Genomic DNA, 24,839 nt, shown 5'->3' with positions numbered 1-24,839 from the left:
CGTGAAAATGGCTAGGAAATATGTGAAATTTGGATATATATTGGCCTATTTGCAGTTTAGTCCCTGAACTCTTCAGTATTTGTAAATCAATCCTCGGCCAATCTTTTTTAATTCTAAACTCTAAAAATTCTCAAATTAAATATTCTCGAATTAAATTAAATAATCTCATGCCTTACCCCTGAAACTTCGATTATTGCAATTCGATTCCTGCGCGAGTTTCACCTTCTAATTAATTCTTCTTTAATTCCCGAAACTCGGAATTTAAATCTTAAATCCCATAAAAATCAATTCAAATATTCTAATCGTTTAATTTAAGAATTCCGGATATTAAAATCTTAAAATCCGAAAATCCTCAAATTAAATATTTTCGACCCGAAACTTAAATCTCTAATTCTGTAAAGTCTCCAATTCATAGTTTCTCATATTCGAAATTTAAATATCAAATTCCGTACTTAATAACTTAATATTTTTGGGTCTTACAATTAAAGTACTCATATAATTGATCTAATATTTCTTCACACAATCAAAAAAATATTGTTCTATATAATTGATCTACTATTGCATGCACAAGATCAAAAACGTTTTTACTGGTTTCAATTTTCACCTAATTGCCACTTTTCGGCTACATATGTTGGCCTTCATTTAATTTTAAATTAATAATAATCAATTTTATTTTTTAATTGTTAATCAAATCAATGGAGTATATTAGCAAGTTATAAAGGCATAAATCACATTTTTTATTCCTTTTATGCCCCAACTAATATCTCACTTTTACATTTATATCCCAAACTATTTTTCAATCCGATAAAAAATAATATAGAATAAAAATAGCAGAGTTGTTATTTCACAAATTGAAAATTTTGCCGCTTTCATTCACAATTTTAAAATTTTTCTTTTGGTAGGAAAATTACATTTTACATTGTTCATGGATTCGAAAATATTTATTTTAGGCAATAAAAAATGAGTAATATTAGGTTGTTATAATTATTAATTTTGTATAATTATTGTTTAACATTTTATTATTTTTCGTATCTATCTATAAAAAAATATCAATCAAGGTTTCAAAATATATTTTATAACTCAAACCTTTTTTAAATTACTATTGGAAGTTTTAATTTTTTTTTTATTTTTTTAAATTATTTACAAAAATATTTCCTTTAATGATTTGGTTGAAAAAATGCATGTTACATTGTTAATTGATGCGAAAAATATTTATTTTTATCCAATTAAAATATGAGTAATATTAGCATGATATAATTATTAAATGTGTATAACATCTTCATATTATACAGAAATATAAAAGGCTCATAAATATATATCTTTTTTAATTTTTAATTATAACCTTTTTTTAAAAATTACTATGGACGATTTAATTTTTTGTTTTTCTCTTTTCAAAATGGATTTTTTTTACAAAAATATTTATTTCTATTTTATTTATTTAATTAATTAGTTAAATTAAATGAAAACAAATCTCACCCAACAACTTGAAATGATGGAAATTTATTTTAAGCTCATTATATTGTAACATTTTTTTGATTCATTTATTTTAATCAATCCACTAATGCTTACTAATGAATGCATTTAGTTAATATGTAATAATTATTAAGCATATATTTTGCATTTATTTATATAAAAAACTTATACATTTACTTTTAAGTCTTAGACAATATTTGACTTTTACATTTATATCCTTATATATATTTACTTTTATATAAAATAATGTAGAATAAAGTGCAAATTTGTAAATTCACAATTATAAAACTCACCGAATGTGTGATCAAATCGTTTGATATTGTACTTAAAAAATGTGCTGAAAAAAAGAAAACATTCTTAAAAATACAATATAAAAATATAAATACATGCACATATGTTTATACTTGCACACGTGTTTATAGGTGTTGGATTCTCCTTTCATCCTGGATAGCTTGGGCTTCTTGGATATCTGGAATGGACCGAATTGATTTCCTATGCCTCGTTGATACCATAGATCAAAGACAATTATATAGATATGAACAATTTTGCCTAGTTTGAAAACTACTTTAATTCCAAAGGGAAAAAAAAAACTACTTTATGATCTTGTACAACTAAGTCACCGGAAATTGAAAAATCCTTCATAGATGAGGGACAGGGACAGCAGCACAATCAACATTTTGTTTCGAAGAACTCTGACCGATATCATGAGCCACGAATAAATTGCAGAATTGAAAAGAAATCATCATGTTTATAACCAATAGTTCGCGTTGTTGACACAATAATAATAATAATAATAAATTACATCAAATGTTAGTATAGTTAAAACAGTCGAACACACTTGAATTGCAAGAAAGATCTTTACATGCAGGTAGATAAATGAAAGCAGTATCATGTCTTCAGTAAGCATGCACCCATGATTGGTTGTGCTTGCACCTCTCAAAAAACTGCTGCATTTTTCGTGTCCGGTTCTCTCTCCAAAGCAGTCTTCAAAGAACGATTCCCAGAAGTAAGCTGATGCATGAATTGGGTAAATAACGACCACCTATATCTTGGCCCCTGCCACATATTTAATCAAGAAACGGCCACAATAATTAATATATAATATATTTACTTTTGCCATAATAGCCACAATAACATATATTTATAATCAAGAAACGGCCACAATAATTAATATATAATATATTTACTTTGGCCATAATAGCCACAATAATTAATATATATAATATAATAGATTAATGGTTAATATATATTTACTTTTATATCCTTGTAGGGATATGTTATGTGTTATGTATATTTACTTTTATATCCTTATATATATTATTAGAAATACATAAATAGGAGAGTAAAAAGGCAAAGTTGTTAATTCACAATCGTAAAACTTTGTCATTTTATTCATTCTTTTATAAGCTGATGCATGAATTGGGTAAATAACGACCACCTATATCTTGGCCCCTGCCACATATTTAATCAAGAAACGGCCACAATAATTAATATATAATATATTTACTTTGGCCATAATGGCCATAATAGCCACAATAACATATATTTATAATAAAGAAACGGCCATAATAATTAATATATAATATATTTACTTTGGCCATAATAGCCACAATAATTAATATATATAATATAATACATTAATGGTTAATATATATTTACTTTACTTTGGCCATAATAGCCACAATAATTAATATATATAATATAATAGATTAATGGTTAATATATATTTACTTTTATATCCTTGTAGGGATATGTTATGTGTTATGTATATTTACTTTTATATACGTATTAGGAGTACATAGATAGGAGAGTAAAAGGGCAAAATTGCTAATTCACAATCGTAAAACTTTGCCCTTTTATTCATTTTTTTAGATATGTAATAATAATAATAATAATAATAATAATAATAATAATAATAAAAATAAAATAATACATAAGACAGATTAAAAATAAGACATAGAACTCCCTACCACATAGCACAAACATATACCAGTTTTATAACATACAATGAAATATGTTTGATTTTTAAAGAATGAAAGATGCATGATCCTATAAATATTTTTTAGGGGCTAAACTTACACGAGGAGCTGATGCAATCAACCCCAAACCCCACATTTTTATGACTAAAAATGTTAAAATTAAGATTAAAAAATATTACAGTAATAATTAATCGACATATTCAAACATCAGAGACCAAGTACAGCTAAATAAAAGGTAGTCGATAGATAAGAAAATATGCTAAATGAAGAGCAATAAGGTACTCCAACTTTGGTGTTCAAAAAATGTGAAGTCGTAACACAATCCACACGAAAAACCAGAACATATCCGAACTGGAATCGAGAGAGAGGATACAACCATATTAATTATGGAGGAGAGCTTCTATGGCTTCGAAGAAAAGAGGTGCCATTTCAGAGCTTGGTGTTTTTACCGCACATTTAAGGACAGGGATATCGATGGCTGCTGTAAGTTCGATCAAGAAAGGGGTCCCTCGAGGAATCTTGGCGGATAGACACAACTTCTTCATTTGTGTGCATGCGCTTTGCAATAAAGCATGTTGGATGCAGCCACAACCGGTCTATGATTGCTTCAAAATTATTCACCACAATTGCTGGGTAGTCCTTGGAGATCTCATTAGAATCAGGTAACGATTTCCATGTATGCGATGGACAGAGGTGCAAAATCAATTTTCCATAAACATTTTGCAAAATAGCTCCATGTCGTGTATTTGTTTTATTTATTTATTTATTTATTTATTTATGCATTGGTTGGTTTTTTTAGTAGTTTGCAGATCAAACATACATTCAACCACAATCCAAAATTTCATGAACTCGCACATGTCACGCCCCGAAACCGGGCCTAGTTGTCATGAGCGTTGTTAACAATTTAACATTGAAACAACAAAACTCGTAGTAAAAATCTTGCCAAAAATCAGTCTATTTCATAAACCATAACTGTTTTTTACAGAGAAAAACATAAGTGCGAAAGCGATAACGTAATAATAAATAAAATTGGAATAGCTACTTGAATTTTCATATCTTGAACTTGATCACCAAAAAACAGAATACGAAACAAAGAATCAAGACATATCATAACCGAATCATAACTTATACATGTCTCTGTTATTCATCTTGTTAATCATGACTAGTGATCAGTCCTTAATTGATATTCCTCTAAAGGAACGAGGCCTTAAACGGTTATTATAACTCACCGCATTAGGGCATTTATATCATATCATGTTTTCGAAATTTCCTTATCACTGCTTAATTCAAATCCTAACAGTGCATTAATTCAAGATCTTAACAGAGGAATCATACAAAACGAAACATGAAACAAAATCAAATGATATGAAACGAGTAGTGTACGGTCGAGTTTTCGAAATCAAGAATATCATTATTTTAAAACATATATATAAGCCCACTTACCTCTTCTTCTTGAATTAAAACGTGTCTGGAAGTTGCTAGAGTGGTTGAACACAAGGCTTTGCGAACCCTCAAACTTGTGCAGAATCTGGTGCTTCGAATTTGTAAGATCTACTCTGCCTTAGACATAGGCTATTTTCTCGATTCTTCGATAGTACTTCAGCTAATTGAGTGTTTAAAAATTTATAAGGAAAGGGTAACTAAATATACTGCCTTCTTGCTCGAAAATAGAAGAGTGAAAGGAATTTTCGGATTTGCATGTATCTTTATACTATTCAAATTGCAGAGACCTTGGCGACATTTTGGACTATTGGATCAATCTGAAATTTGGTCAGAATGTTCATCAGGATGTGACTCAGTTATCAACGATGAAGATCGTATTTTATGGACATTTGGATCATTGTATGGCTGAAGAACAGACGCTGCTTCCTGCTCGCATAACTCTGCACAGTCTTCTTGAAAAGGCTATTTGCAAATATCTAACCGTTGGATGTTGCTGTAATTTGGACCAAAGGTTTAAAACGTTATGATCTAATTATGAACGGTCAAGATCGGATTTGGAGATATTTTGGATTGGTATCCGGATGACAAACTGAAGCTGATCTCTTCTCGCATAAAAGCTGTGCAGGTTTCTAGAGAAGGCATTTGACAGAAATCTAACTGTTGGATTAGGTTAAAACTTGGAAATCATATGTATAACATAAAAAAGTATATTGTGAACGATGGAGATGTGATTTAGACGTCATTTGGGAAGACAATAAACTTCTGGACAGAGGATGATTAAGTGAGCTATTTGGTGAGATTTTTCCTCTCAAGCCTTGGGGTATTTATAGGCTATCTGGATCAGCTGAAGGGTCACCATTTAAAGGTCATTACAGCCCCATAATTTCCCATGAATGGGCTGTTACAAATCAGAATTTAAGCATGAGTGAGCTGTTACAATTCAGCCTCGAAGGTTTGTAAAAATTGGTCAAATTCTGCATTGATGTTGGCCTTTCAATTCCCTTTAAAATTTTAAACAACAATTTGATGCACAAAGGTCCTAAAGTTTGAAATTGTGAGCTGTATACGTTACCAATATTTTCCTACATGTACATGCATGAGTCCATGCATAACTTGGCTAAACAGCACATCTATCCATATTTGACAGCTAACATTTTTGTCAAAAGCATCTTCAGCCCAACTTCAGGAGAAGTTAGGCAAACAATGGTTTTGTATGTTCGCCCTTGAGCTTATCAACATACAGATAATCTCATAGTGGTGAATGATACTAACTGTTGGCACTGGCAGCATATATAATATGTTCAGCTGTCTCAAAAGCAGAAGAAAGCACATGTGGAATCGAAAAATTAATGACCTCGTCACTCTTAACGAATTAGCTATGGAAAAATTATGTACCTCGAGAAATTCTGATTGCTCCGTCTTCCCATCCTCAGCCAAAAATACAAGCATAGGAATGCTGTCATTAAAATATCATACAAGTTGCTGATTATTTTTCAGAACAACCTGCAAAAGTGTACTTGGTGGACCTGGAGAAATGTTCTGGAGCAAAACCATAGGTAGAAGAGTGATTGCAGATGTCCCAAGTAGCAATTGTGGAACCTGATTGAAAAATGATATTAGCTGGAATCCTAGCAAATTGCTAATAATAAATACCTGAAGCAGTCCAGCTGCAGCCAGATCGAAAGTGTTCTTGTTCAACTGAATCATAAACCCATCAAGCGGAATCTGTGTATTGTTCTCAAATAACATGCTGTAAAAGATTTGGCCATCTTCTGGGTCAGCTGGGCACGGATTTATAGTCCTTGACCACTAGTTGCAGATAATAGAACTGGTAAAGGAGGTCTGCAACTCAAAAGGTTCCAGTTGATGAATCTTCTGGTTAAACATTTTTAAACAAGAAAACAAAGCGTAATAACCACAACTGAACTACAAAAAGCATACTTAGAAATAGTTGTAGGCTGATCCTCAGCTGCACTGTTATTATCTAAAGCCAATCAGATCAAGTAAATCAGGTATGGCCCCAGGAGAGGCTGGTGCAACAGCTCGTTGCCTTCCAGCTGCATTCTGAGCATTACCCGTGACAGTTGGCGATTATGCACCTGCATTCAGAATACCCTCCGCTCCCATCAGGATAATCCTCTTCCTCGGTTTTCTGGATGGTTTTCACACGTGTTACAAATGCAGGTAGACAGAGGACAATGTAGCAATGTTAGCAAGAAGCTCATCCAGGAGAGAAGAGTCTAGTTGATTTGAATCATCACTTATCACAGGCTTTTCGGCTAAGACGACATCCTTTGCTACCTGAAAATTCAAAATATTGTTATTAATAAACTATAATGAAAAATATGCATACAAAACAAGGTTACCTTGCCTAAATGGAGTGAGAAGCTAAGACAAAATAGTGGAAAAACTTAGGATCTTATAACTAGAAACACTGAAAACCAAGCAATACCAGGCCTGCAATCACAACCTGAGTTGTAAGCTTGAAAACCGACTTGCCAATTCTTCCACATGCCAAAAACGGTAAACTCGGTCCTACACAACCAAAAAATACCTACACCTAAGCTGGCATAAGCAATGCTGCATTAAACAAATGCACCACATCAACCCCAGTTCAGCTGAACACCATAAAAGAATTTCTTTTTCTTTTATTTATTCAAATTTTCCAGGTGTAATATGCCGTGACAATCAGATTCAAATTCTTAAGAAAAATTTAGTACATAAACACGCAAACAAGTGAGAAAGCGGAATATCGCAAAACAATAAATCAACATCTGACAATTTTAACAAAAAACATGGTTATCTCTGGGTCGGTTGACATGAGTCGCCAATATATGTAAGCACGATCTCTAAGATCCGGTTTTGATGGTGGAATTATTCAAAACAACATCATAAGATTACAATGAAGCCACATTCTAAACATGCATTTAAAAAAGACAAAAGGATTGTGAAAAATCTTAATTCAAAACTCAGGCATGAACATAGGAAATTTTGAATTACCTCCAGTTGTTACATGGAAACTAAATTATGGAAATACCATAGATTCATAAAAAAACACGCCCTTTTTAACAAAAGGTAACAAAAACTGCACACAAACACAAATGTTAAAGGCACACGAGAAGTACACCAAGGTGCAAGGGGCAACAGCAGCAAGCATCCTGGAGCTAGAAGCAGTGAGGTGGCACAGAACTTCAACCTCACAACTTTAGGTGTTGTTTCTAAGGTTTAAGCTGAGGATAAAACAAAATATATGGGCCCATTTTTTCCCATCAAAGAAAACAATCTTCCATGACAAACATGCTGAAAATGAGAGCTTGGCCAGATCCACTTGAACCTTTATTAAGGGCCTAAAATCTTTACTTGCATTATTGAAATTCTAGTAGTTTTTATTAAACTTGAAACCTTGCAAACAACTGTTGCATGCCGCCATCGAAACGATGTTCAAATGAAACACATATGATTGGTCCAATCAAGAACGACATATACAAGTTAAAGATGATGAATGAGATAAGAATAGCTAAAAGAAAAACCTGGATCATCTGTTGTGGGCATTCAGTTGGCTTCTTGAGGAAAAGTTTGACCGTTGCTGTCAATAGCTGTAACTGAACTTGTGGAGGTTCCTCAGGAAATCCAAAAAGCTCTCCAAGAGCTCATCAACATTATCAATTCTTTCAGCATATTCACCAATGATCCAAATCAATGATGCATGTAAAGAAATATGGAGGAAAACAAGCTCAAAATGGTCAGAAAGAAACATTGTGAATAGAGGCCAAAGGATCTCATCCCTCAAAAAATTTCCTTTGCTTCTGACTCGTCCAAGGTGTCCAAGTTCTCACAAAGTGTAGCAATGATCAATGATGGGCTCATAAATGAGACATAAGTTCAGAAAGTCAACATATTAGAACAAGTCCGTCACTAATAACCAGACTCAAAGATAAAAATATTGAACATACGTGTTAGGCTATCTCCTAAAGATATCCTTAATCACTATGATGGCTTCTTGAACAACATAGTTTATTTTGATCTGGATCAACTCAAGCAACACAATGATACACCGTTCAGCTTCCCTCTCTTACTTGATTGCACATCGTCCAATGGCGAGAACAGATTTTTTGACAAAATCTACATCTACTTCGGTAGCATACTCTTTGAACTCCAATAAAACCTGCAAGCATAAGTGTAGAGAGGATCATAATGGAACACAATCAATTCAAACACAAGGTAAGATATGAAATCTACTGCAACCAAAGTCAACTTACTTAGTCTACATTTCTATATAAAGCAAGCTTTATAATGATTTCTAACTTTTCCATCTTCACATAAATTGGATCATTGTACTTGCAAAAGAACACTTAAGTGGCAAAGACATCACAATCATTTGTAGATTCACCAGCATGTTCGAGTTTCTAATCCCAATTTGAATGTATATAAGACATCATGAAGAATTACCTTGATTTCATGGGCAAGAATGTGGGCCTCTTTTGCACAATAAGGTTTATGTTTCACAAAGCAACATATTGAATCTCGGGCTTCGTAGACAGCAATGTCACAAGAGGAGGGCCCATTTTATTGCAAAGATTCCGGGCTACATCGGTGTTAGTAATAAGTTACATCTGTAAAAGGATCATCTGCAATATTATTCCACAAGATTACATCATAGGTAACGCGCTTTGAATATCAAGACAGTGACGAATGGAAGAAGTAAACAAGGAAAATAAGACGCGGATAAACAACTAAACAAAGTTAAACTCGATCAAACAATTCTAGAGGCCAATGTTTATAACCTTTACAGTTGAAAGAACAACTGCACAGTTCGCATGTTGTAATTGCGGTGTAACTCTCTCCACTATATTTTTGGCTTCATGAGAATTAGCTGCCTCATACTTTTGAAAGAGCATCCAAAATAAAAAAAACTTGTCCTCACCTGAAGGTGGTATATTATTGTTACAACACTAAATAACATGAAAAAATAAGACAAATCTTTTGACAAATCAAACAGAGCAGGAGATAAACATTCCACCAAATATTAGTCCTCTGCTATGCAATAAGTTCAAAGTTTTATAATGAATAGTCCAAACACATTAGACTTATCTCATCTCAGCACTAATAAATATTACCCAGTTTCTATTACACACCCAGAAAAAGAAATGAAAAGAAAAACTTGACTTTAAAAATTCACATAATTCTTCTAATTTTTCGACAATCTGGTAAACTGTTCCATGGTAACGATGAAGAGAAAACCATAACTTCATAACTCCCATTAAAAGGGAAGAGTAGAAAATCAGCAAATACACATCAATGTGATTGAATGCGAACTTAGAACACGCGTATAAAACTTAACATATGGGTGATTAAGAGCATAACAAGGTGGGTAATGTGGAATATGAATTTGAGTTTTCCTCTGAACAACGGTTGTAGTGACCCTTACCAGAATCATCTACTAATTAGAAACTTAAGCATTGAATTAACTTAATTAAACAGAAAACCAGAATACACTGCGGAAGCCATAAACATTATACAATCCCAAGAAAAGGAATCTGTAAATACTCAAATAGTTATACAAACAACGAAAGCTGTATCAACCCAATACAACATAATAAAAACCTAGACGAAGCTCCAGCTGGCCAACCGCTCCCTAGCCCCTCTTGGATCCACCTGCCTCATCCAATCACAAACCTGCCCCATGGAATAGGGTGTCCAGAAACACAGAGTACGAGACGTGAGCATAAAACGCTCAGCACGAGAGTATGAGTAAACATGAATGCAAGTGAACCTCCTACTGACTAGAGGTCAAGAATCAGTCGTCAAAGACAGACCGGGCCCTGGTATGTAGCACACTGTGCCGTCGCTTCAGGAGGTGGCTCCCATACCAAAAACCAGTGGATACTCCGGACCCAAATCGATGGAAGTCCATCCACTAACAGGATAGGGTAAAAATCCTATTAACAGACATCTCAAAAGAGATAGCTCAAGATGCAGATGAATGCAGCATAATATCATGGAATATAAATCATGCAGTCACATAATACATGCATACTCAGTCAGGATATCTCGAACAGTACTTTCGTACCATAAATACTAGGAAAGCTCTACCAGCCCTAGATCCACGCCTAAAGTCCGCACTACAAGAGAAATGATACTGCTATCATTATAATACTCCAAAAGCCTTAACTAAGCTATTGCATACTCCTAAATATTTTTAGGAAGCAAAAGCTATACCTGCGTCCCTCGTCAGCCCTTTGTTGTCGCTTGCCTTAAAACTAGGCCACAGCTCCGCTACAACGCCGGGATCGCGCTGCCGTTTTCGGATTTCCCAAAAGAAGCCTAGAACTCCCTAGATCTGAGATAGAAGGCTAAGGAATTGAGAGAGAAGAGGTGATTGGTGCGACTGAAAGTGAATCTCGGCACCCCTATTTATAGACACGAAATGGAACGGAACGTCCGTTCCTCATCGTTGCATCCGTTCGTCCGACGAACATTGCGTCTGTTCCCCATCGTTGCTTCCGATGTCCCATCAAGTGCGTAAGAAATGACGCATTTTGGTGGCACGAACGTTGCGTCCGTTCCGCCTGATTCTCCGGGTCATTTCTGATCATTTTGGGTCCATTTCCGGACTCCGTTAAGCGATTAAGGGTCTCCTTAATCACGATTAACTTAGATTAATCTCGATTTCGGGTACGGGCTACTACATTATATTCCACTTAAGATATTTCGTCCTCGAAATCCGATCTTAAGTACTGAATGTAAAACAAGATATAGAAACATTCTTTTATTCAAATGCAAAATTCACGGAGTTTACAACTGAATATAATTCAAAAATAAAATCAAAATAACTCAGAATGTTCTGTACGCATCCTGCTTTCGAGCTCCTAAGTGGCTTCTTTAGTGCCTCGACATTGCCACTGAACTAAAACTAGGGGAATGACTTTATTCCGCAAGACCTTATCCTTATGATCCAGGATACGAGTAGGTCTCTCAACATAAGTCAAATCCGAATCCACCTGAACTTCAGACGGCTGTAGAATATGAGACTCATCCGCCACATACCGTCGCAACAGAGATACGTATAACACGTCGTGAATACTGGACAGATACGATGGCAAAGCTAGCCGATAAGCCAAATCTCCAATGCTCTCCAAGATCTCAAACGAACCGATAAATTTGGGAGACAATTTGCCCTTAAGGCCAAATCTGAGAATCCTGCGGAAAGGTGAAACTCTCAGAAATACTTTCTCCCCAACATCAAACTGCAAAGGTCTACGCTTGGTATTAGCATAGCTGGCCTGACGATCCTGTGAAATATTAATCCATTTCTTGATCTGATCAACAATGTCTGCTGCTTGCTGGACTAACTCCGGTCCCTCAGCCTGTCTCTCCCCCACTTCTTCCCAAAAAAGAGGAGTACGAAAACGTCGTCCATACAACGCCTCAAAAGGTGCCATCCCAATGCTACTATGATAGCTGTTGTTGTACGCAAACTCGATCAATGGAAAATGATCCTGCCAGGCTGAACCGAAATCCATGACACATGCCCGAAGCATATCTTTCAAAGTACGGATAGTGCACTCTGACTGGCAATCAGTCTCTGGATGATAGGAAGTACTCAAACTCAGAGTAGTGCCCATCGTACGCTGAACACTCCCCCAAAATCGGAAAGTAAATCTGGGGTTTCGATCGCTGACAATGCTCATCGGTACTCCATGAAGTCGAACGATCTCCTGAATGTACAACCGAGCCATGCGATCCACACTGTACTCATGGCTATAGGGAATGAAATGTGATGACTTGGTGAGTCGGTCTACCACAACCCAGATAGCATCACAATTCCTTGAGGATACCGGCAAATGGGTCACGAAATCCATCGTGATAAATTCCCATTTCCACTCAGGAATAGGCAGACTGTGAAGCAAACCTCCAGGTCGTCGGTGCTCTGCCTTGACCTGCTGACAAACCAATCATTTCAAAACATACTGATAAACACTGCGCTTCATCCCTTTCCACCAAAACCGAGTACGCAGATCCTTGTACATCTTGTTGCTCCCCGGGTGAATACTCAACTTAGTACGATGCACCTGAGACAAGATCTCCCCTCCAAGATCCTCATCCTTCGGAATCACAAGCTGACCCGACAAACACAGAAAACCATCTGACTGATAGTGAAATCCAGACGTACTACCCTCATTGGCCAAACGAGCCAACCGCTGGGTCTTCAGATCAGACATCTGAGCATCCCGAATCCGCGAATACAAAACTGGCTCAGATAATACTGTAAACATCTGGACACTCTGCATACCTTTCCTATGCTTGAAGGTAAAACCTGAAGAAGAACAATCCTCAATCGCACGAGAAAGCGAACAAGTCTGAAGTGCGGATAATCGCACCTTGCGACTCAAAGCATCAGCAGTGAGATTAGCAGCTCCCGGATGGTACTTAATCTCACAATCATAGTCCTTCAGCAAGTCCATCCAACGCCTCTGTCTCATGTTCAGATCCGCCTGAGTGAACAAATACTTGAGACTCTTGTGGTCGGTGAAGATCTCAAATCTCTCGCCATAGAGATAATGACACCAGATCTTCAAAGCAAACAAAATAGCTGCCAACTCCAAATCATGCACTGGATAATTGTCCTCGTGGATCTTCAACTGTCTAGAAGAGCATGCGATCACATGCCCATTCTGAGTCAGGACATAACCTAACCCCTAAAGATAAGCATCCGTGTAAACCACATACCCTCCAGATCCTGACGGTAATGCCAAAACAGGCGCAGAAGTCAACCGTCGTCGAAGCTCGCAAAAGTTCTCCTCACATTCTGAGGACCACTTGAAGTCAACACCCTTGCGGGTAAGCTGCGTCAAAGGTCGATCTAGCTGAGAGAAATTCAAAATGAAGCGACGATAATATCCTGCTAGACCCAAAAAACTACGGATCTCAGCAACTGTCGTTGGACGCGACCAATTAAAAACAACCTCTATCTTGCCCGGATCAACAGAAATCCCATCCCTAGATATAATATGGCCAAGAAAGACCACTCGATCCATCCAGAACTTGCATTTACTCAACTTGGCATACAACTGCTCGTCTCGAATAGTCTGCAGTACCAATCGAAGGTGAGTAACATGATCATTCGCATTACGCGAATACACCAGAATGTCGTCAATGAAAACCACGACAAACTTATCCAAATACTCCCTGAAGACACGGTTCATCAGATCCATAAACATATCCGGCGCATTAGTCAATCCAAATGGAATCACTAGAAACTCGTAATGCCCATAGCGAGTACGGAATGCAGTCTTGGATACGTCCTGGTCTCGGACTCTCATCTGATGATACCCAGATCTCAAGTCAATCTTGGAGTAAACCGAATTACCCTGCAGCTGATCAAACAAGTCATCAATACGAGGCAAATGATACTTGTTCTTCACAGTAACTCTATTCAGCTGCCGATAGTCAATGCATAGCCGCATAGACCCATCCTTCTTGTTCACAAAGAGAATAGGAGCTCCCCAAGGGGATACACTAGGGCGAATGTACCCCTTTTCCAAAATATCCTGCAACTGATTCTCAACTCACGCATCTCTGACGGAGCCAGATGATACGGTGCTCGAGAAAGAGGAGAAGTACCTGGCATCAACTCTATGCCAAACTCAACTTCCCTAACAGGAGGAAAACCCAGAATCTCATCAGGAAATACATCTGGAAATTCATCCACAACCGGAATACTCTCTATCCCAACGCTCTCAGTGGACAAATCAACTGCATATATAAGGTAGCCTTCCCCGCCAGACTCTAGAGCTCGACAGGCTCTCAAAGCTGATACCAAAGGCATCGGGGTCGCGCTCCCTCACCATAGAAAAACCAGCTATCACTTCCATCCGGATGAAAGCGTACTAATCTTTGATAACAGTCCACTGAAGCTCGATAGGTAGTCAATACATCGATCCCCATAATACAATCAAAATCATCCATCGCAAGGACCACGAGATTCGCTAACAGAATGTTCCCTTCGAACTCTAAAGGGAAACCTATCACTAGACGCTTAGCCAAAGCAGACTGACCCGTCGGAGTAGAAACAGAAACTACTACGTCTAGTGCAATGCATGGTAACTTGTGCTTCTTAACAAAACATGCAGAAATGAAGGAATGAGATGCACCAGTGTCAATAAGTACAAGAGAAGGTATACCATATAATAGAAATGTACCTGCGATGACCTTCTCATTCTTCTCCACTGCCTGGTCGTGCCTCAAGGCAAACATCTGGCCAGAAGCCCGCGGCTTCAAGTGATAACTCTCAGCAGACTGTCCCTGTGATCTCTGCTGAACGGTAGTCTGAGAACCCTATCATAAACCAGAACCAGAACCGCCTCTCCCAGATAGTGGACAATCCCCCCCGAGGTGACCAACCTCTCCACATCGGAAACATGGCCCAGAAGCCTTACGGCATCGGTCGGTCGGATGGTTCTTTCCACAATGATCGCACTTTTCCTTCGTCCCAAAGCGAACAACACCACCGAAACCAGAGGAAAAAGAAGTAGATCCAGACTTCTTGAAAGACTGAGCACGGGGACCCAAAGAACTCACAGGCCTAGACTGAGAAAAAGATCTGTTGTGCCGAATGCTATCCTCCGCCTGGTGATAACGGCTCACCAAACCCTCGTAGGACATATCATCACCAACCGCCACACGATCATGAATCTCAGGGTTAAGAACCTGAAGGAACAGATTGTACTTCATCTCTGAGCTGTCGGCAATATCAGGGCAATAAGACAGTAGATCAAAGAAATTCTGCTGATACTCCTCAATGGACATAGGTCCCTAACGCAAGCTCAGTAACTCACCTGCCTTCATCTGACGGAGTGCAGGAGGAAAATACAGCTTCTGAAAAGCTGTGCGGAACTTGGCCCAGGTAGATACTCCCCTAGCTGCGATGAATGGTGCAGAAGTAAACCTCCACCACTTACAGGCTCGCCCATCCAGAAGATAACCAAGCGTCTCCATCTTCTGCTCCTCAGTACAGTGGAACGTCTGAAAGGTCGTCTCTATGCGATCCAGCCAGTTCTCCGCATCCTCCGGAGTCTCGCCTCCAAACAAGGGCTTAGGACTCATCTATAAAAAATGGCGCATACTAAAATGATGATCACCATGACGACGATGATGGTGCTCCCGATGACGCTCACGGTCGCCATCTCCCCAGCGTCCACCTATACTCCCATGGCAACTCTGATCATCGCGATCCGCCATCTACAAAATTAACCTCATGGTTACTTCTTGTAGAAACTAAATCCCAAGATTACTATGCATGCTCTGATACCATAAATGTAGTGAACCTTACCAGAATCACCTACTAATCAAAAACTTAAGCATGCAATTAACTTAATCAAACAGAAAACCAGAATAAACTGCGAAAGCCATAAACATTATACAATCCCAAGAAAAGGAATCTGTAAATACTCAAATAGTTATACAACCAAATCGAAAGCTGTATCAACCCAATACAACATAATAAAAACCTATACGAAGCTCCAGCTGGCCAACCGCTGCCTAGCTCCTCTTGGATCCACCCGCCTCATCCAATCGCAAACCTGCCCCATGGAATAGGGTGTCCAGAAACAAAGAGTACGAGACGTGAGCATAAAACGCTCAGCACGAGAGTATGAGTAAACATGAATGCAAGTGAACCGCCTACTGACTAGAGGTCAAGAATCAGATGACAAAGACAGACCGGGCCCTGGTATGTAGCACGCTGTGCCGTCGCTTCAGGAGGTGGCTCCCATACCAAAAACCAGTGGATACTCCGGACCCAAATCGATGGAAGTTCATCCACTAACATGATAGGGTAAAAACCATACTAACAGACATCTCAAAAGAGATAGCTCAAGATGCAGAAGAATGCAGCATAATATCATGGCATATAAATCATGCAGTCACATAATACATGCATACTCAGTCAGGATATCTCGAACAGACTTTCGTATCTTAAATACTAGGCAAGCTCTACCAGCCCTATATCCACGCCTAAAGTCTGCACTACAAGAGAAATGATACTACTATCATTATAATACTCCAAAATCCTTAACTAAGCTATTGCATACTCCTAAATATTTTTAGGAAGCAAAAGCTATACCTGCGTCCGTCTTCAGCCCTTTGATGTCGCTTGCCTCAAAACTAGGACACAGCTCCGCTATGACACCGGGATCGCGCTTCCGTTTCCGGATTTCCCAAAGGAAGCCTAGAACTCCCTAGATCTGAGCTAGAAGGCTAAGGAATTGAGAGAAAAGAGGTGATTGGTGCGACTGAAAGTGAATCTCGGTACCCCTATTTATAGACACGGAATAGAACGTCCGTTCCTCATCGTTGCGTCCATTCGTCCGACGAACTTTGCGTCCGTTCCCCATCGTTGCTTCCGATGTCCCATCAAGTGCATAAGCAATGACGCATTTTGCTGGCACAAACGTTGCGTTCGATCCCTGGACGTTGCGTCCGTTCCGCCTGATCCTTCGGGTCATTTCTGATCATTCTGGGTCCATTTCCGAACTCCGTTAATCGATTAAGGGTCTCTTTAATCACGATTAACTTAGATTAATCTTGATTTTGGGTACGGGCTACTAGAACGGTGAACCACTCATGCCGTTTTTACTCACTCGGTGCATTCTTTCAGCAAGAAGCTTTGAGGTTAAAGGCTGCAAGGCCCACTTGTTCATTCTCCAATGTGTGTTGATAGTAGTATTCTTTAAAGATTTCTGTGAGATTCGGACGGTCATGTTCTAGTTTCAAAAACCAGAGTTGGGCGTCCCCTTCGAGGTGAACGGCTGCAAGGACCACTTTTTCATTCTCCAATGTGTGTTGATGGCGGAAGAAGTGCTCGCATCGGCTAATCCAAATGAGAGAATCAGATAACCCATTAAATCAGGGTAAATCTATCTTGGAATATTTGGGAACAAATGAATGCGTTCCTCCATTGTTATGAGTAGTGCGGGACTCGTTGGAATGTGACCCCGATGAGCCATTATTGCCCTTGTGGTTGCGCTCATGGATATCTGCAAGGCGTCTAGTTCATCAAGTCGCTGGTTCAGATTTTGATGGCGACATATCTTGTTCTTAAATATTGGCCTTGAACAGATTAACAAGGCTCGTAACTTACTGCTTGAGTGTCTGAAAATGGCCCATTACGGTTGGCTCTGATACCAACTTGTTATGACCCTGGGAATCAGATCTAGTTACAGGGGGATGGAGTGGTAGATTGTTAAGATCAGTGATTGGTGTGTGATTTCTTATGCCTAGTTTCTCTATTTTGAATGAATATAAGGGCTCGTTCCTTGTGAGAAGCCATCGATCTCTTGCAAGAGTTGATTATTTGGAATTCAAGATAATCCTTTATTCATTAGTTGATCAATTTAAATACAAAAGAAGATCCTCGCCTATTAGGAAAGGCGTGATTTAATGCCTATCAAATTGTGAAATTATGCCATCTATGGCAAAAGATGGAAAATAAATAAAGATTGTATCAATCATTGCAGATTTTCTTTGTGCTTATTCTTGAATCTTCCATGACTGAATCGTTGGTAAGTTATGTCCTTGGGCTGTGCATCTTGACCTGTTTGTATGGTGGATTGATTGTCGTGGAGACATGTTCTTGAAATATCTGCTAATACCACCTATTTCCTTAACTTCCAAAGTAGGGGTTCAAACAAACCAAATCGAGCCAAATAATGGTAAAATTTTAAGGCTCGAATTTGGCTCGATATAAGTATATTCGAGTTTGAGATTGATTCGAAATTCGATAATTTCAAATATTTTGGCTTGAGCTCGGCTCGAAATGAAGTTCGAGTTTGAGTTCGACTCAAAATATTCGAACCCATTTGTGAACTATTGCTCGGATATTATGGTTTGAAAATGTTCGAAATATATATATTTATTATATAATTATATTATATTAATTAAATATTAAGGCTCGCGAACTATTCGCGAACTATCAAACAAAATAATTTTGGCTCGAGCTCGGCTCGAAAAAAAGTTCAAACATGTTCGAATTCGGCTCGAGTTTGATAAGTTCGAATACAAATCAAATATTTATCGAGCCGGCTCGAAAAGCTCACGAACAGGTTCGATTCGTTTGCACCCCTATTACAAAGAATCTTGTCTTCTTTTTACAAAACCATCACCCATACAGTTGGGTTTTCCCCGTTACTTTCCCAAGAAGCGCGTCCAAAATTATCCAAAGATTTTTGTATGGAAGATGTTCCGGATGAATACAATCCATGAAAACGCCTGTCATCATAATTACAACGGCGTTCCTTTCCAGACCAAGAATTAACTCATTCATACCAGACAGGTGTTTGGCCCTTTCTTCCGTATCCCAAATGATTTACGTTTTCTCCTTTCACTCATAAGGAACTTACACCAACTAATTCCTGCAATATTAATGTTACGAATTACAGGCCATAAGAACCAATGACCGATGAACAATAAATGCCCAAAAAATTTCGGAATAAAATAATAAAAAAGAACACCAAATATTTACGTGGTTAACCCAATTTAGGCTACGTGCACGAAGCTGCTGCAAATATTTATTACCGGAGAAATATTACAAGTGTATACAAAACAATTTCTCTCACTATCCTAACCCCCGAGTATAACCGAGAAAATAATTCTCTAACTGACACAAGAAAATACACACTTAATATTTTCTTTGATGCTCTTAAAAGAAGATAAAAGAGCTTGCAGAAGGGATGAATCAAATGTTCGGAGAAATGCATCTACTTATAGATATATATATCTTGGTGTGAACATTGAAACTGCGTGCACATCAACATATTACCTCCAAAATTTCCGTTGTACAACTTTGAATGCCATCTACAACAATAAATGTGATATGACATATGTCTAACATTTCTTTCACTTGAAGATTTGATTTCAATCATGGCTTCTTACAGCCAATGCAGCTGCTCATGCATCATATTTTATACTTGAAGTCCGACTGAAGTTGAACACAACTTTAGTTTGTCAATGATCACGGGATTCGTGAACATATCAACTGGATTTTTACTTTCAGGAATCTTCTCAAGCATCAAGATTCCATCTTCTAGAACGGATATGATGAAATGGTACCGAACCTGTATATGCTTCGTCCTAGCATGATAAACAGGATTCTTTGCCAAATGAATAACACTCTGACTGTCACAATGTAACGTGCTATCTTCAACCTTCTGACCCAGTTCCTCAAGAAATGATCACAACCAAATCATCTCTTTAATTGCTTATGTGACTGCAACGTACTCAGCTTCAGTAGTCGAAAGTGCAACAAGTTTTTGCAACTTGGACACCCACCTTACTGCCGTATCACCCAATGTGAACACATATCTAGTAATACTCTCCCTGTTGTCTAGGTCACCACCCATGTCAACATCTACAAAACCTTGTAAGCCTGAATTTGACTTTCTGAAGCATAGAGATGAACTAATAGTACCTTTCAAATATCTGAGAATCCACTTCACTGCTTCCTAATGTTGTTTCCCTGGATTGCTCATAAATTGGCTCACAACTCTGAATATATGTGTCATGTCTGGTCTGGTGCACACCATTGCATACATGAGGTTTCCAACAGCAGAGGCATAAGGAACCTTATTCATATAAGCATGCTCGTGCTCTATTGATGGTGATTGGTCTTTGGTTAGTTTAAATTGACTAGACAAAGGAGTACTAACCAGTTTAGCTTCATTTATGTTAAATCTGCTAAGCACCTTTTTTCATGTACTCTGCCTGAGATAACTTCAAGACTCCGTTCACCCTATCTCTCAAGATCATCATAGGGGTGGAAAATTTTACAAAAATCCCGACCCGTCCTGTCCCGATTCCCAACCATCCCGAATTTTTCCCGACCCGATCAATTTCGGGATCGGGATCGGGATAGGCAACCCTTCCCGACGGGATTCCCGACCGACCCGAATATAAAAATAATATTTTTTAATAATATTTTTTAATTAAAAAAATAATTTTTTTTAAAATTTTATGTTTTAATATTAATGTTTTATAATTATATAACATATAATTTTTTTTATATTTATCTTTTTTAATATTAACATTGAGTTATAAATTTTTATTTTGTTTTTTTTATTATTATGAATAATTATATGTGTTTTTATTAATCAAGTAGCTGTTTTAGTTTATTTGTAATGTACTAAAAAATGTTTAAGTTTTTTAATGGTTATATATAAAGAAATTTTAATTTATTTGTAATGTATTAAAAAATTGTTTGATTTTTTTCATAAATTTCTTTCAAAAAAATATTTTCATAGAATTTTTTTTAAAAAAAATATTATTCGGGATTATCCTCTCCCGACCCGACGGGATCCCGAACATTCGGGTCCCGACACTTTACGGGTGCGGGATCGGGAGAAAAAAAATATCTCAATTCCTATCGGGACAGGAATCGGGTAAGGGGGTTACGGTACGGGTCCCGACCCGATTCCACCCCTAGATCATCATACCAATAATTTGTTTTGCAGCTCCCAGATTCTTCATTTCAAATTTTTTTGATAACTCTTTATTCAGTTTATCAATCTCTTCCATATACGCTCTAGCTATCAACATGTCATCCACATATAACAGTAGAATGATATAAGAATAATCAATCTTCTTCACATAACAACAGTGATCCGCCTGGCACCTCAGAAAACCGTTGTTATTCGTGCAATGGTCTAACAGACATCCAAAAAATCTAATACATCACTGCACTTCATCGGTTAAACGTGCGTGCTTGAAATATTCAACAAACAACCTACGATTTCTCATATCTAATCAAGAGTATAAAATTTCACAAAAAATTCAATTTTTTTATTCTTCAACTTCCTCATCATAGGCAATAATTTCATCCTCAACTCATGCATTCGAACAAAAAATGAAACAACAACACAACAATTCACAAACTAAATGCAACTACTCAACAAAAACAAATGCAATGTTATGAATGCACCCCCCACACTTAAATGAAGCATTTCCCCCAATGCTGCAAAAAACAAAACACAAAAAAAAAAACAAATTGCCAATGCAATGCAAAATGCAAAATGAAACTCCCTTGTTTTACTGGTTGGCATCATCCTCCTCCTCAGCCTCAAGAGGGGGAACAGGACTGGCATACTGAAATGGGAAAGGTGGCGCCGTGGCGGGTATGTTAAAGCAGCAGAAACCGAAGCTGGATCAATGCCTAGATGCATAGATATACCACGAATGAGAGCATCAACAGCTTGAGAGTTATGAGCCGCCACAATATTGAACTCATTTTTGCGATGGCCAAAGGCGTTAAGCTCACGGATGGAATTGTCCTGGGAGCGACGATAAGGCGGAGGTGGACTTTGAGGTTCCTGACGAAGAACAAAGCGGCCGTCTTGCACAAAGTGCTTGACCCGGTAGACTCTCTTGGCCTCAATCGCAGCTGCGTCCAATGGTCGCATGGGTTGCAACCATTCTTAATCGAAACGAGTGGGAACCCCACCGCGGACACACATCTCTGTAATAATCATCGGGAAGTAGAGACCCGAGGTTGTGGAAGTAATCGACCGACGGATCTCGCTGTGAATCACGCGTCCCACATTTATTGGCCAAACCATATCGAGAGCATAAAAAAGTAAGGCACGCTCAAGATTAATTTCACTGGTGTGCAATATCGGCATCAGACACCGAGTCAAAAAAAGGTATACCAGGTGGCCAGAACCAAGTGTAAATAACGTTCCTTAAAATTCAGAGAAAAAACAGGGTCTAGCCACGAAGCTCCAGGGTAGGCCAGTTGGCCTATGACCTCATCCAAATCCGGGCCGAGTTTGAGGCTTTGATAAAGTGAATCGTCGACATCCGGAGTCTCAAGCAATGAATTCAACTCATGTGGCTCAAAAGATATTAATTTTCCTCTAATGATTCGCTTTGCTATCCTTCCTCTCAGCAACATTTGCGTAGAATTCATGCACAATCGGTACGACAGCGGCTTGAGGTTGTTTACAGAAAACCTCCCAATCATGGTCTCAAATAAATTGATACACCTCACTATAACCAAAAGATAATTCAAAGCCATGCTCGGGAATATGAGAGTGATTTACCTTTGTGTGATCGTATCGATCACGGGCTGCTTGGCTTACTAATTTGCCGGCAAGATTTTGTGAGGAATGGCCCGCTGAAGCACGTTGAGAAGAGGATTCTCTGGTGACTTGAACTCGCTTCGGCCCCATGAGTTCTTGGAGATAGAGAGATATGTAATAAAATCCGGCGAGCTCGAAGGAGAAGAGGCTGGCGTGCATGGTATGGGGGAGAGATCCGGCGTAGAAGAGAGATCGGCCGGCGAAACAAGAGCAAGGTGGAGTCGTGCGGTGTGAGAGATGTCCGGAGCGGTGGCATAGCAGAGGGATCGGCCGATAAGAGAACGATGTGCATGAGATTCCAAGCTGAGAAGGGAGAATTCAAATTCCAAAAATAATGGAGATGGTGGCCGGCGAGTCAATCTGTTAGACGGATGAGATGACCTGAGAAGTGGAGATTATGGTTGCCGATTCCGTTCCTGCGATTTAAGATGAAGAGGAAGAGAGAAATTGAGAGTGAAGGTTTGGGGATTTAGGGATTTAGAGAGAATAGAGAAGAGAGAATGAGAGAGGGTATAAGGGGAATCACAATTTTAATCGCGATATGAGGGTCTCGCTCGATCGGTTAAGATTGACCGATCGAGCGATTTAGAAATAACACTACATAATAATTCCAAAGAATTTATCGCTCCATCGGTAGAAGTCTACTGATCGAGTGAGACAAAAATTGAAACCAATCTGCCTTTCCAGAGAAAATTTCGCTCGATCGGTAAAGATTGACCGAACGAGCGGGCCATAAAAATCAAAAATATTTCCGAGGCAGAGAAAATCTCGCTCGATCGGTAAAGTTTAACCGATCGAGCGAGCCATAAAAACAAAAAATAATTTTTTGTATTTTTCTATTTTCCAAAAAGTAAAATAAAAAAAAATTGAACAAGAACTAAAAAAAAATTAAAATAAAGGCCAGGAAATGAAAAACACTGGGTTGCCTCCCAGTCAGCGCTAAATTGACAGTCAGTATATAGCTCGACCGCATGCTGCAATTTATTCGATATCTGGTGGAGCATCAAGTGTTAGATCATGCTCGTTCTCTCCGTCATTTGCTTGGGCCTCTTCATGATAATGTTTCAATCGCTGTCCATTCACCTTGAATATTTTCGAGGTCTCCAATCTCTGTATCTCCATTGAACCATGATGAAAGACATTAGTAATAACAAACGGGCCAATCCATCTAGAACGCAACTTACCTGGGAATAATCAAAGTCGTGAGTGGTAGAGAAGGACTTTCTGACCGATTTCGAACTCTCTTCTAGAAATCATCTTGTCATGAAATGCCTTTGTCTTTGCCTTGTAGACTTTGGAGCTGGTATAAGCATCATTGCGGATCTCTTCTAATTCCTGCAACTGCAACTTTCGATGCTCGCCACTCTCATCCATCTACATCTCCTTTTGCTGGGATATATTACCTGTCTTCTGGCATTGAGCGCACGACTTACAGAAATCGTAAGAGTCTCGAAACATGTATGGCCAGAAAAATCCACAGTCTAACACCTTTCTCGCTGTTCTTTTCGCCCCAAAGTGTCCACCACAAGCATATGAGTGACAAAATGTAAGAATAGGGATTATCTCGCTTGCATGGACACATCTTCATATCACTTGATCGGCACAGTGTTTCCATAAGTATGGGTCATCCCACACAAAGTAATTAGAATCGCTTCGAATCTTATATCTCTACGATTTGGAAAATTTAGAGGAAAACCCATTAGTAACTAAATAATTCACAATATGCGCATACCAGGGTAATACTGTGCTTGCCGCAAATATTTGTTCATCAGGAAATTCTTCGCACAAGCTTAGCTCCTCATCAATGTGAACCAGA

General features: G+C 38.3%; 1 protein-coding gene and 1 pseudogene across 1 annotated transcript; both read right to left on the bottom strand.

The window, feature by feature from the left end:
* Positions 1 to 3,688: 3,688 nt before the first annotated feature.
* Positions 3,689 to 22,345, bottom strand: LOC140861881 (beta-adaptin-like protein B; annotated as a pseudogene).
* Positions 22,346 to 24,004: 1,659 nt separating this feature from the next.
* LOC140861880 (uncharacterized) lies at positions 24,005 to 24,397 on the bottom strand. The gene is made up of 2 exons (XM_073264883.1): positions 24,253 to 24,397; positions 24,005 to 24,207 (listed from the first exon to the last, which is right to left on the bottom strand). Exons 1-2 carry the CDS (start codon positions 24,395 to 24,397, stop codon positions 24,005 to 24,007), a joined length of 348 nt encoding a protein of 115 aa, XP_073120984.1.
* Between the last annotated feature and the right edge of the window lie 442 nt (positions 24,398 to 24,839).

The sequence above is a fragment of the Henckelia pumila genome, chromosome 4 (genome assembly GCF_033568475.1).
Source record: "Henckelia pumila isolate YLH828 chromosome 4, ASM3356847v2, whole genome shotgun sequence".
NCBI lineage: Eukaryota > Viridiplantae > Streptophyta > Magnoliopsida > Lamiales > Gesneriaceae > Henckelia > Henckelia pumila.
Note: the sequence above shows the minus strand (reverse complement) of the source record. Positions and strands in the feature narration are given on the sequence as shown.

Excerpts from the sequence above, each read along its gene's own strand:
- LOC140861880 (XM_073264883.1), bottom strand. The coding sequence starts at position 24,397 with ATGGATGAGAGTGGCGAGCATCGAAAGTTGCAGTTGCAGGAATTAGAA. Across the intron at positions 24,208-24,252 it reads TAGAAGAGAGTTCGAAATCG|GTAAGTTGCGTTCTAGATGG; the intron begins GTCAGAAAGTCC and ends GATTATTCCCAG.